This window comes from Crotalus tigris, unplaced genomic scaffold, assembly GCF_016545835.1.
Source record: "Crotalus tigris isolate CLP2741 ecotype Arizona unplaced genomic scaffold, ASM1654583v1 scf7180000017994.786943, whole genome shotgun sequence".
Lineage (NCBI taxonomy): Eukaryota > Metazoa > Chordata > Lepidosauria > Squamata > Viperidae > Crotalus > Crotalus tigris.
The window spans coordinates 239,527-254,221 of record NW_024096761.1 but is presented as its reverse complement, the minus strand read 5'-3'; the positions used below and the strand labels follow the sequence as shown (position 1 = coordinate 254,221).

Below are 14,695 nucleotides of genomic sequence, written 5' to 3'. Positions count from 1 at the left end.
AGTAGCTTTGAAGCTACTTCAAAGACTATAGAGCAAGAACATAAAAAGATATAAAATAAACCTTTTTTGAAAAAGGTTTAAAAAGATCAGTATTTATCTTAAACATTTTAATTAACAAAACAGCAGGATGTAGAAAAAAAGTATTTTGTAGTGTGGCATATTTTAATGTCAAAAATGCATCATAATTTGAAGACATTTTCAGGAAGCTATGTGATCACTTGAGTTAGAGAAGTTAACATCTCTCTATTTCATAGCATGATATGGATTATTATGATTATTGTATATCATTTTAGTTACCAAAATTTCTATAGTTAATAGAAACGTAGGTAAAGCATAGAGCTATTACAGCTAAATGCATCCCATATTGGCAGCACTTTTTTTTCCTTTCAAACCTACCTTGTCTTTGCAAATATACTACTACTGATATCAGGCAAGGTCAGTTTTCAGTGGACTATGGGGATTTTCCTCTTACATTTAATGAGATTTCAGTGAAACTGTTCAGAGCTTAACAGCTCTTTAAACAGTCACAGCTCTTATTATTTATCTTGCCCATCTTAGTTAAGTCTGGAGTGGAAACAGAGATGTTAGTTTGCATTTGTTTTTCTTTTTGTTTTTTTTTCTACTTGTTTCTTTGTTTGCTTCTCTTTTTTTTTCTTGCAGTAGCTTTAATCTGCAACACTGAAGTATAGTTGAGAAAAATACTTGTGGCTTATTATTTTTCTGTGAGCCTGGACAGCTACTTTAATCATATTACTGACTTCTTTTAAGATCCTTAAAATACCTGATCATTTTGTCCCAATGAATAAGCTATCATGTTCTATATATGACCATGGAATCCTTTAGTGAGCATGAGAGCATTCACCAAATAAAAATATAATTTGTATTTTTTAGTACAAAAAATGAATTTAGAAAAATAAATTACAATGTGAAGCCTTAACTAACATCTTAACTATTTGGGTACAGTGAAAATTCCATTTCAGAACATCCATTTTATAATGGTCTTGGCAGCATAAAAACTAATATGAGTGGTATTTGAGAAGACCTCCAAGCATTTCCCACTAGAGCAAAGTTGTCTTGTCATTGTTGTCACTGAGTGGGAACAATCCCTTTTCTTACCTGAAGATAACAATGCCCCAGGAAACTTTCTGTATCTGCTAGAAAGAACCGACATTGTTATAGAATATTTTTGCACCCAATTTCTTTTATTCTTACAATAGTTCTGTACTTCACCTCTTAGCTATCTAATAAACAAACATATGTAAGCCAAAATTTACTCATAGTATGTGAGAACCACAAGAGTTGTGTTTCTTCCTGCTGTTTCTAGCAGTCTCTGCCAATCTGAATGCTCAAAAAATGTGTGGACTTTTATAGCCAGAATTCTAAGCAACAGTCAAGCTGTTTGTGGCAGTTTTGGGAGCTGATACACACCTTGATGCAGCATCCAGCCTGGGGAATTCTGCTGTCTAAATGTAGTCTTAGAAAGTGGAAATAGAATGCAGCTTGTCTGACATAATTTCCTCTGATGGGAAGAGTGGGGAGTTCATTACATAAACCACTTTAATGGCACAAATTGGATAGAATACAGAACTAATGAAGGTAATATGTCCTGTGAGTTTTGTAGAGATGTAACGTGCACAAATTGAACTATTCCCTGTACTTCTATAGGGTGGAAAATTAGTTTCAGGCGAATGTAATTTTTATTTTAACATAGATGTTCACACTAAAATGTCTACTTCCCACTTTGGGCAAAATTAAACAATAGGCATTTGAACTACTATCTAATTTATTTCTATTCTTAATAGAGTAGAATAATAACATCAGCAGTGAGGAGCATTTAAGAAGGGTAGGTTATGTCTAGTATTCTGATATGGGACAATGTGTTCATTCCAAGGGCTATGGCTGAGCTGATTTGCTAAGCAGACTATTTACTGAAATAAAGTTCTAAATTAGATCTTGTCCATCACATCCTATATCCTCTAAATGTCACTTGGTAATTGAGAGTGTTGTATGCTAAATTAGAAAAAAGGCTGGTCAGTTAATTTCATTTATAATAAAATTCAACATTCCTTTTAGCCATAGAACATTTGTACTGTTCAGAAATAATACAGAGTGGTCTGGAGTCCATGCATAACTTGACTACAATTTTCTAAACAAGTGGTCTACAAGATTGAATTGAGAAAAGGGACTGTGTGCTATTTGACTAATATAGCTGAAAATCTAAATTACATCTCTGCTTCCAAATCAGAATTGTGTGATTGTGTACACAAACATTATATGTTTTGGAAGAGCTTTGAAATCTCCAAATGGTGTTGCATTTCCTTTCCATTCGAAGTTTAAAAGCCCATCTCATGATCACTCCAAAAACATGACCAGCTGACAGTAACTCACTACTCTATTAGACTTGGCTTTTGCAATGTGCTCTATGTGACTTTAAAGATCACATGGAAACTACAGTGGGGAACTTCCAGGGCAGATATGGTGAACTGAAGACACAGAGACAACAACCAGGGCAAAGACCAAGAAACCAGTGAGTAGATCAGTCCTTAGAACCTTTTCTTATAAGGAGAAGATAGGAAATCACCCACATGTTCTCTTCATGGTTTCTGCTCACAAAGAGGCAATAGGACTGTGGGTTTCCATGGGTTTAGGTGCCAGGAAATGACGGGAATGACCATTTCACGGGGGTCGCCAAACAACGCGATCCGCCATTTTTTTCTCAGCTGGCAGCACCGCGCATGCGCAGCGCGCATGCGTGGTGCGGCGCACATGCACGGCGCGGCGCACATGCATGGCGTGGCGCACATGCACGGCGCGGCGCACATGCGCGGTGCACATGCACGGTGCCGCCAGCTGAGGAAAAAAATGGCGGATCGCATTGTTTGGCGACCCCCGTGAAATGGTCGTTCGACCCTAAATGGGGTCGCGACCCACAGGTTGAGAACCGCTGATATAGATAGACTTTGTTTAAAGGATCTTAATGAAAGAAGGACAAATGTAGAATAAATTTTATCTGACAAGCAAAAGTATCGAAAGTAGAACCACAAATTGCAGGCCAAGAGAATGATTTGGAAAAAGATGTTTTGCTGGCTATTCAAAAGTAACAGGCTGAAGTTTTAAAAATTAAAAGGGAAATACAAATAATAAACCAAAAGAATGACCTGGAAAATGTTTTCTTACTGGATCTATAAAAGAAGTTTGTTTAAGCATTGGGGGAAAAAAATCTGCGCAATATGATAAAGAAGAACTGAAAAGAAATCAAATCCTATAACACCATTTGATTGAATTGAAGATTATGTCTGTTAGAAATAAAAGGATATAATATAATATTGGCTTATTTGATCAAATTAAAATTTGTTATTTTGTCCAAAATTCTAACAAAACTTTTGTGGAGTTTTTGCTGCCTCGAGGATTGAAAGTTGATGTTTTATAGATTTGCTTATAGAGAGGATAAAGAGGTATTTGTTTAACTAATAGGTGGTAAAGAATTATTAAATTGGTTTATACTTGTTTTGAAGAAGGTTGGAAATCACTTTATATATTTCTTTTCTTTTTCCACATTCTTTTCCTTTTTTCCTGCACTTTCTATTTTTTCATTGTCTTCCATGTTTAGTTTGTATTAATTTTATGATCATAACTTTATTATCAAAATATTAATAAAAACTATATATAAAAAAGAAACTTCAGCAGATACAAAATGCAACAGCCAATCTTCTAACTAGCACTAGATGCTATGAACATATTACATCTGGGCTTTGGACCTTTCATTGGTTTCCAATACATTTCTGAGTGCAATTTAGACTCTAAAGTATAATTTATATACAGAGAAATAGGCTCTAACCTGTAAACAGCTACACAGCTTGGCAGCAAGGTACTTTTAGGACCACCTCCTTCAAATAATCAAAATCTAATATGAACTGTGGAATTAGGGGAGGCTGAAGTAGAGAAGAAATAGTTTTCTATTTTAGCTCTATTTTCAAAAACAATGAACAACTTTCCAAAGGCAATTTGAGTTCCCACAAGACTGGTCATTTGAAATTTGATCAAAGCAGAGCTCTTTCAAATAGCTTTTAATTAATTCATGAATATAATACCATCAAAAAGTTAACTTAATATGGCTGTTATTGGGATGGTCTTTACATTTAAATTAACTATAAGATTTTTCACAGTTTCACTCTTTTAGTAGTAGCAGCAGCAGCAGCAGCAGTAGTAGTAGTAGCAGCAGCAGCAGCAGCAATTATTATTTTTGTCCTGTTTTCTACTTTAGGCCATTGAGGCAATTGTTTATAAACAGCCAAACAATAAATTAATTAAAATAACTAAATCATTCATTAAATACACACACACACACAAACACACACACCAGTTGCCAAGCATCTGTATTTTGATCACATAACCATGGGGATGTTGCAATGGTCCTAAATGTGAAAAATGGAAAGTTAAAGGCTTCCTATACATTCTAGTTTCAGATGATGTAAAGCTAGGAAAAATGGTTGATAATCACATCAAATTCTGTTGTAATCATTTAAACATATTTAAAAAACAGTCATTAGCATAATTTCATGAGGCAACTTCCGTTCATAATGGAATGGAATGGAATGAGATTATTATATAATACAACGCATACACAGAGACTGAGGCAATGGCTAAAATCTTGTTAAAGATTTTAGTTTTTAGCAGAAGAATTAGTAAGTTGACATTTAAACAGAATATTTATGAGTTTAATACAGGAACTGACAACTCCATCGCTAAGTGCTATGATCATTAAGTAGAAAATCATGTGTCCATTATTTTATGATGGCATTTCTCACTCAGTTGTTAAATAAGACATCACGTGACTGCAACTTGTGATTTTAGTTCTGCATTCTCCATTAGCTCTGCTTGTCAGAAGCCAGTTGTGAAAAAACACAAGTGGTGACTTTGGGATGTTACAATGGTTGTAAATGAGCACCAATTGTGAAATGTCATATGGTAGTTCTAAAACATGTCACATGTCATGTGACATCGCGCAATGTATTGGGCCGGTTTTGCCATTGCTGGCAATGGGATGGGCGCGGCTTCAGTATGATGAAACCAGCCCGCGGGTCAGCAGTTTGACACCCCTGTTCTAAACTGTTAGCTTTGAGTTTTTTAATGACTTGTTTTTAGTAATTCCTCTTGTCTAAATGCCCTTACCTCTGTATTTAGGGTACAGTTCCATCCTCCCATTTTTGCTTCAACAGCTCGCCATTTTAGGTACTCAGTTCTATGAGCACCTGCAACTCTTTTTTTTACCAATGCTGAAAATTAAAGTCATGTAGCTGGAAAGGGTGAATAACCTGAAATTACCGTTGGATAAAAGTATTTGAGGATACCATTCCTAGAGGAAGGGAAATATATTCATGAGAAGGATTTATCTTCAGTTTCCTGGCTCTCTGTGCAGCGCATTTCTAATGGACCATCACTGGCATAACCGCACCTAACAATATTACTCTAACATTTATGCTTGTTAATGACACTTATTTTATTGTCTTTAAACAAACCTAAGGATAACACATAGATAACATTATTACATGCTCATCACAAGTATATTTGTTTTGAGGATAATTGATAGTTTCAACTTCTAGATGTGTCAGTCAGGCACTTTCCTCGATGGTATAAAACTCACATTCATGACCAGGCATAAGCAAACATTTTACCTGCATGATGTATTTAACCTCCAGCCCAGGAAACAAGAGATGTTTTTCTTTGAACAGGCATCTTGTGAAATGAGCTCCAGACTAGTCTCCTGTTTTCATTACAGCATGTGGTTTATTAAGGCTACTGGTCTGAACTTTCTGTTTTGCAGAATTGCCTTTCGCATATATAAGTTTTAATTTGCTTTTTAAATTAGTCCTGCAATAGGGGTTGTTGCACTGCACTAATTCATTTTAGGGATGTCATTTCATGAAATATTAGTTTTGTTCTGGTCACTGGTTTTTTCTCTAAAATCTTAGATTGCTTCTTGAGGATTTTTATGCCTCAAAATAAATGATGCTCTATTCACATTTTTTGTTTAGAGGAAAATAGCATTTTGTTATTTTTGCTTATAAAACCTTTTTCTTTTTTGTAAAATTGTAGCCATGGTCCTTTCCTTTCTGCTGTTAAGAAAAACCAGTTCCACAAGAAACTGGTAATGTGGTGCTGTGTCAAACAGAGGTGCTGCTGATAATTTCTAACCAGTATGAAAATGCTAGAATTTCATAAACATAGGAACGGAACAAATAAAAATGTAATGATAACTAATTACATTGGTTTATTTGTCCAACCTGAGATTTGCTGTTTGCATATATATATTTAGTCATGATAATTTTGGGGTGGTTGTTTTGGAAATGTTTCTCTCAGTGGCCCTCCTCTCTGATAAAATAACTTTTTAATTGCACTATTTACCTGACTCCCTATATCAGGCATATCAAACTGCCAGCCCGCAGGCCAGATGCGTCATGCCGAAAGCGTGCCCATCCCATTGCTGGCAATGGGGGAAAAGTTGCGATATGTTGCACGATGTCACATGACGTTGTGAGTTTGACATGCCTGCCCTATACTGTGTATTTGGGGTATCAAAATCTCTATTGTTATCTCTGTGTCTAGAACTATCTCATCTACAGTATACCTATACTTTTGCAGTGCCTTTTATATATTTCCAGTTCCTTTCATATGTTATTTTGTGATTATATATAATTTTAGTAATTTTAACTCTCCTAAAACATAAATTAATTTCATTAAGAGTAGAAAAAGTTGACTGCTTGACCTTAATAATTTAATATCTTTGAACAATATTGTAGTACAGTGTACTAGAATTTATGACAGAAGCTCTTAATAATTTTTATAAGCCTATACTAGATGTTAATTTTCATATGTTTGTGGCACTAGATACAATATATAACAGTACAATATACACAAAAAAATCTTAGTCTAGGTAACTAGTTATTTGTGCTGATTGCCATACTGATTAATAGACTCCATTATATAATTCCCCAGAAGATGAGGAACAATTTGTGATTTGAGACTCCTATCTGAGTTGATATTTGATAATAATTTTAACAGATAAGTGAAGAAAGGCAGAATGATGAAGTATCTGTTCAGATTTCATGACTATCAAATACATGCACACAGAGGCAGTAGTAATCTGCCTTTTTTTCATAGTTGCTGTGGTGAATTTTAAGTTATTAATCACAGTCTGAACAAATGTAGCTTTTTAATGCATATTCCTGCCCTTGATAAATTTTACAAAATAAGTTACAAACTAGTCTTGAAGATTTTGCTTTAAATTTCTGAAATAAATATATTATGGATAGTAAAAATGTATGTGTTTCATTTACCAGGGATGCAGATAATTTACAGAGTAATGAGAATACTATCAGGAAAAAGTAAAGATTTTTTAAAAATTAAGATTATGTTGCATGAATATTAGGTTTCATAGGATGGACTTTCAACAATTAGGCTTACAAGAGCAGAAGTTTATAAATTTTCATTTACTCTCAAAAAATAAACTTTTATATTTCTGGAGATTAAATAAGAAAATCACTGGTATTGTGAGTCTGTATTCATTTACATTCAGTAAATTAATCAGAGCTATTTATTTTTCAAAGTTGACATATGTGCAATGATTATTACCTCATAAAATGAAATGATAATATAGAAAGTAATTTTTGCTTACATTCTTACAATAGATATTTCTTTATAAATAATATAATCTGTAAGTGGGGAATGTAGATGTTGGCAGTATATCTCAGTGTTATTCTGCAGGCTTTTATTATTTTACATATTTATTTGTATCTCTAGATATGAATACATACTTGAATTGGCTGCTATTGCCATTTTTTAATGGATAATATACAGTTTTATAGCACACTTTCTCATGATGGGAATTGGCATTTATATATGCCCATATTAAAAAAATCTATGCATATTTGAATAATACAATATGGAAAATAACAAATGTTGTAGAACCTTTTTACAAATGTAAATTTTAAGATGTATTCTTTCAGTATTCTCATCGTAACATGAAGTTCTTAATTAAATGCAAAAATCTAGCTACATAAAAACAGAAACCAAATCTGATTTGCTTGAGAATAAACTGTTATTTCACTCTCCTGGAATAGTTTATTTAAAAGCAGGAAAAGCAAACAAAAAAGGATTTTTTTTTTACATTCTATGCCTCGGGGGCTAAAAGTAATGAATATTTTAAAAGATTATTTTAATTAAATTCCTGAAGATCTAAATAGAGTAATATTTTATTATCACATACATAATCATGCAACAGAAGTATTCATTAAAGTTAATACTTTCTCAACCAAGAATTCATGATAAGATTTAGTGACCTTGTACAAAAAGGCACAAATTAGGAAGAAAAATGAAGGGGGACAGACTTTGATTAATATAGGTAATGCTATACCATATTTATAATAGCTTTTCCCTATTCTGGTTTATAAATGCAGTCACTGAGAAAGGTGCCCTGCTGAGGCTGAAATGAGGCTGAAATCGGAGCACATGCCACTAGAGTGTGGGGAAACTGATCATACTGTCAGCAATTCATTTCAAAATGATGTATTTAGTGCTCATTTCACCTTCTAAGAAAGAAAGGAAAAGGAGTTTCTCAGACTGGAAGGTGATACTGTTATTTTCAAGGACGTATCTAACTTAAAGATTGTAGAAAGGGTTTAGGGTGCTGTTTTTAAAAAATGAAAAGGAAAAGAGCAAACAAGGAAAGCTTTATGCAGAAATCCAGTGCTACCATGCTGTTTGGTAATTGCTAACATATGTGGCTTCTCTATTTCATTGTAGTCGTCCTCGTGAGTTCTGGCGCCTTGACTACTGGGAAGATGACTTGCGGCGCCGGCGACAATTTGTGTGTAACCCCCTTGGATCGACACATCCTGAAGCGACCTTAAAAGCTGCCATAGACCACGGTCAGTGTAAAATCTACTCACTGTCAATAGTTTCAGGTCTATATGGCAATGGAGATAGAGAACTTGATCGCTCTAAGACAGTATGAACTGTCATGTTTGAAGTTCTCTTCTTTGCATTTAAAGACCTGAGGATTTCAAGACCTAATTAGTCATTATCTCTTAGCAGCATCTGCCTTGGAAAAGTCCTTTAGGTAGCGGGTTGAGTATACCAGAGATTTGAGACAAAGGTTTAAGATTCTCTTATCCCTTAAGGTTTAATAAGATTTTGTGACAATTTTTTTTTTGTATTTTTGAAGTTGCAGCAATATAAACATGATATATTTTTCTGGGAGAAAACCCCACTGATTATTTTAATTAACTTCAGGTTAAAACAAAAATTGTGCATGAGTCCAATGATATTCACAAGAGCTCTGTTTTAATTTTTCTGCATTATAAAAGCTAGAGTAAAAGCTATTCTCAAAATATAAGAAGTAAATTATAGGAAGATCGATAGATACCTAGATAAGATAGATGGCAGGCAAGTAGACAGAACAACAGACAACATGGGCCAAGGATCTTAATCTCTTGTACTTATTGTTAAAGTGTCATTTCTGAAAGAAAATGTCTCCAATATGCTAGAAGTTATAATGCCAAATGTGATAGAAGTATTTTAGATACATGATCAAATAGAGAAGAATCATTAGTACAATCTTAACCTATAATGGTATTGATCATCTCATGTTTTGCTAATGGAAGTGAAAAATCAGATGTAGCATCAATTAGGCCCTTTCTGCTTTGGGATTGATACATTGTTGTATCTGTTGTACATTGATACACAGATTTCAAATTGTCCTTGACAGTTATATTTAGTAAAGTTTGATGCTTATCATTTGCATTGTTTTTCAGAAATGCAATAATGAAGTAGAGCATTAGTTCATTTTTTGTTTATTTATCAGAATATTCTGATAAGAATTTAGTGGTTATATTTTTATTTTTATATGTATTTTATTAAGTTTTAAATCATGATGCATTAGTGTAATAACAGAGATCTAACTAAATGAAAAGTATTAAGATGTTCTAAATCATATAGTAATTTGTGCTTAATTTTAAACCTAATATTTAACTACTAATTGTGTAACAGCACACGGTGAATACTCTAGCAGTATCATTTGTGGTAAATACATTTTTCAGTGTGTGTGTGTATGTGTACGCAGAGCAATGTAGTAATACAGAACTGTAATAGGCTGTATGATATGCATTTTTCATTATAACGATTGTGAAAAGTCAAGCAAATACAAAAAAGAAAATACATTTACATAACTAATTATATAGGTGAGTACATTAAATGTTATTTGTAAAGGCTTTTGTGCTACAATACTGTCTTTTCTTCTCAAATACCATACTCACTATTAATACAGTTGTTTTGAGCTTAAGAAAATAAAGAATACTCTTAATTTAGATATTTTTTAAATCCAATTCTACTTGAATCCTGTACTTGCAAGTAGAATATAGCAAACTATTGAAATAAACCTGATTTATTGAATTAATGTGTATACAATAGAAGCATTGATCTATTGTTTCTAGACTATATGCACTTATGCCACAACAGACATTAATGCCAAAAAGACATACTTTCGAAGATGATTTGACTTAGTATTGCAGACAATACTTCATGGAATAAATAATTATTGTATAGTTTTAATTAGGTTAGGTTTGAGAAAATATATTAACTAATTAATTGGTAAAATATTCCAACCCTTTTAAAAGTAAAACCTCTCTGTCCCTATATTCAGTATACACACATATACTCACATACTTAAGCATCACATACTTGCTCAAAGTAAAAGTGCCTTAAAATTGATTCACAAAACAATTTCTGTGTTTTGTATCCACAACTGAACAGATACTAGGTGATTGTGCACAAATATGTTTTTTCAGCTGTTTCCATTACTGTGCTGTTCAAGAGCTTTCTTCCTTCTATAATACAAATTAAGGCTGTGGATTGCTTCACCTTCAAAGAGAAAAAGGTGCTTTGGAGCGTGCAGAGATTCAAATGAAACAGCTGCCTCCTGTTCCTTAAATCAAATGCATCTTTTCTTAGGATTGTGTGGCTGCCTACTACTATTCCACAACTGGCAAAAGGCACAGCTGAATACTGGACAGATACTCTGCTTATGCCCTCCACATACTTGAACCACTTTTTTTTGCTTTTGGCACTGAAGCAATGTATAGTCTTAATTCAGTCTAATGCTTACTAATGAAAATAGTTTGGATAGCAAAACTAAATAGGAAATAGAAAGGAAACTGAAATGAACGTCTAGTCTTAGTAAATTGTATTCAAGCTAGTATATAAGCATACATTAACTTCAGGATGACAGGTATTTGGCCTTTGAATGGCAGAGGTGACACATAAAAAAGTAAACCAAGGCAAAGGCTAAATTAATTTAAATGTATAGTTAACAAAGTTCTACATGAATTAGAATTTTGTAAGAAGCATCAAATCCCTTTTTATCCTTCAGTATATCACAAGTTCTCAATGAAATGATTATTCTGTTCTATGGATTCTTTAATTGCAGAATATTCTGTTTTAAGGTTTACAATCTTCTACAATTCCTTTTGGTCAAAGCAATTGTATTCAGGCTTGCTTATTTTCTACAGTGCTGTTTATTGGTTTAATTCTAAATACATCAGCTACAGTAATTGTGGATTGTATAAGCTTTATACATGATTTCTGGAAGAAATATTCTTTTTGTTATATTCATAAATTTATTTTTCACAACCATTGTAATGTTTGTTAATTTCTACTGTCTTTTAGATGTTCAGTTTGTTTGTTTTTTAAAAAAAAAGATTGAAGGAAAATAAGTTGTCATTGCGAGCCTGCTCAATAGAAGATTTGATAGGTAGTTCATAACAAGACTATTCCTATAGTTCCTCCCTTCAGGAGGGCAGTTTATTAAATATTGTTGTTGGAAGAAGTGGAAGAGGTCCAGAAACAATCAGACTTAGTGGACTAAGGCTAGAGAGCAAAAATCAGGTCCTTCTTCAGCCTCATTTCTGTATTCCGGTAGCCATCTCTTCAAGGAATTGACTTGATTTGAAGGAGAGCCTCTGGTGTAGAGGTAGCAGAGTAAATACCTTAAGACTAATGTTCTCTGTTCAGACAATCAATATCAATGCAATGACTATTCTCTGGGCTACTTTCTACTTAAAAACATTTTTTAAAAAAATTCTGACAATTTAATTGCCCTTCCCAAGCACACATTAACTTGCCTTTGAAAAAGGACTATAGGAGATTTTTCAAAGAGTGAAGTTCCAAATGGCTATTTGTAAAGGGCTTTATTTATGTCTTGGATAAAGCTTGCTTTCCATTGGACCTGTTTTAAACTCAGGTGTTGAAATTGCTCCTATCATTAAAAAAGCACATATATAAAATGTATCCTTTGTGAACAGATACATTTTAATTAATCTTCAGAAATGTTCCTCACAAACAACTGTAATAAATTATTTACACTGAATCTCTTATCTTCCATTTTAAATGGCTTTTTCACATGGGTTATAAAGACTTTACTGGGTATAATGAGTAATCTCACCCTTATGTTAGGAAGCATATTTTTTTCATGGACAAATAAAAACAAAAAATCATATTTTGAGTCATCAACTTTGAGAGTATTTTTAAAAGAATTTACAAAAAGCATAAAGAAGTTTCAAATTTATTAAGGAATAGTATGATGACATGCTAGAACAGCTTATAAATAAATTTATTAACATTAGAAATGAATTTATTAATATGAAATCTTAACATATAATGTTTTTCAACTGTGTAAAACTAAAAAAGTTTTGTAAAACTAAGCATTACAACTTACATCCAGAAAAGAAGAAAAAACTGATCTCACAAAAAAAATAATCCATACCAGATTATCAAAAAACATTAAGTCAGGATAAGTATGCAGAAAATGATAGTTCAAATAATCCTCCTACTGTGACCTTATTTGATTTATTGGAGCAATTATTGAGGTGGTCAATTATTGAAGATACCAGCAAGACAACATATTTGGCAAAGTATAGAGAGATATTCAATCAGATATTGTGAATCCAGGAATTTTATGAAAGTTTTGATTTGGACCAATTTAAGAGCCATAAATTATTCTAACTTTATATTATTCAAAAGAATGAATAGCAGTATTTAAGCTAATTGAAATGTCTGAGCAGTCATCAATTCATATAAAATGAATTGCAAATATGAACTTAAGGCAACTTCGTCCCACAATTTCATAGAAATTCAGCAAGATGATATGTAAAAACAAATTCAGTGTCGAGCATCATGTTTACAAACAATCAACATTTGGGGGGGGTGTCAGGGTAAGAAATTTAAAATACAATTCTTGGCCTATTATATTTTTATGGAGGAGTTGCATTTGCATTCTGCCCAGTCAGAGTTTCTGGAATTTATCATCAAGTCATAGGTATATGTAGAAAAATTCCATTGTTAATGAGATGAGTTACCATCTCTGCTTTTCCATTTATGTGGACACATTCAAAGCCTTGACCTTCAATCTTCCCTTGGAGAGATGACTCAGGGAGAGATGAGAGAGAAGAGATGAGGATAAAATATTGGCTGGTATCAGAAGATAGTGAGATACAGAAGAATCCTTTAAACTTAGTTTAACTTATAAACACAGAAACAACAACAATACTTATTTACTTGTTTTGGTGGCACAATCTAATATATCTCATTTTACAAAATAGTTGCCCTATTAATTGCTTTTAAATTATAATTATGAAGTGTTAACAAGTAGGAAATAATTTAATGTCCAAGTTCTTCCTCACTGTTTTAGAATGCTTAGCAACACTGATGCCTCAAAAAGGTATTTGACATTAATAAAATTAAATGTTGAGCAAATTCACATGTTCTTCCCTGAGTAGCAATAAAAATTCAAACAGGATGATATGATAAATACTAAATAGCAGGGCTGACTATTATGAATAGACGAATATATTCTTAGTAAACAGATAAAAATTCCCCATCTTTTTTGCAAGGAAATGACATTTCATAACTTCATCTTTGTCATTTGTTAATTATTTTATAATATGATAATAATTTTATTAAAGCTTTTAAAAGCTAATTTTATAAGCAGTAAGCTCAGGAGTCCACAAGTTCACTCTGGAATGAGCTTTTTTCAGCAGCTTCATAGGCAGAATCCCATATGAGCAACTTAACTCTAGTTCCCACCAGATGTCAGTCATGTGCTCATCTGTCACTATTTTTCTATCTTAACTGCCAGAATTAATTTCCACAATTATGTCAGCAGGTGAAAGAGCTGTCAGTCAGAGACCATTTTGGCCTATAAATCAGCTAGTCACCACTTTACTCTCTTGAGCTAACTTGCAGACTGAGATGTAAGGGTTCAAAAGAATGTGATTATTAGTGTGTTTCAGTAGTACTTCCAAAAGTTTATTTTCTCTCTCTGTGTCTCTCTCTCTGTCTTTTTCTCCCCCCTTCTCTCTCTGTCTCCCCCCCTTCCTCTCCCATTTATATATAAAGCAGTTTCAAAGTATTGCTAATAAATCTTTCAAACAAAACTGTCAGATAACAGAAATGATTGGCCAGCAATATGATTACGTCAACAGGATAGTTTGTTCTATATAAAGCATATGGCATAATCTAAAAGAATAGCTGTGTAATCTCATGTTTTAATCACATAAACATTTATGTTTTCAAGTCTGCTGATTATGACCTGTGGTTTTAATTCCATGGAGCACAAATTAGAACCTTGGTATGTGCTGTTAAA

The 14,695-nt window shown here is 33.0% G+C and overlaps 1 protein-coding gene across 5 annotated transcripts in view; it reads left to right on the top strand.

Moving 5' to 3' along the window:
- The window catches only part of LRBA (LPS responsive beige-like anchor protein), a 369,611-nt gene that overhangs the window by 179,356 nt on the left and 175,560 nt on the right, over positions 1 to 14,695 (top strand). For all 5 annotated transcript variants that reach the window (XM_039346412.1, XM_039346410.1, XM_039346414.1 and 2 more), the window contains one exon: positions 8,803 to 8,927. In XM_039346412.1, the coding sequence (XP_039202346.1) occupies positions 8,803 to 8,927 (125 nt within the window). The remainder of the gene's footprint in view (positions 1 to 8,802; positions 8,928 to 14,695) is intronic.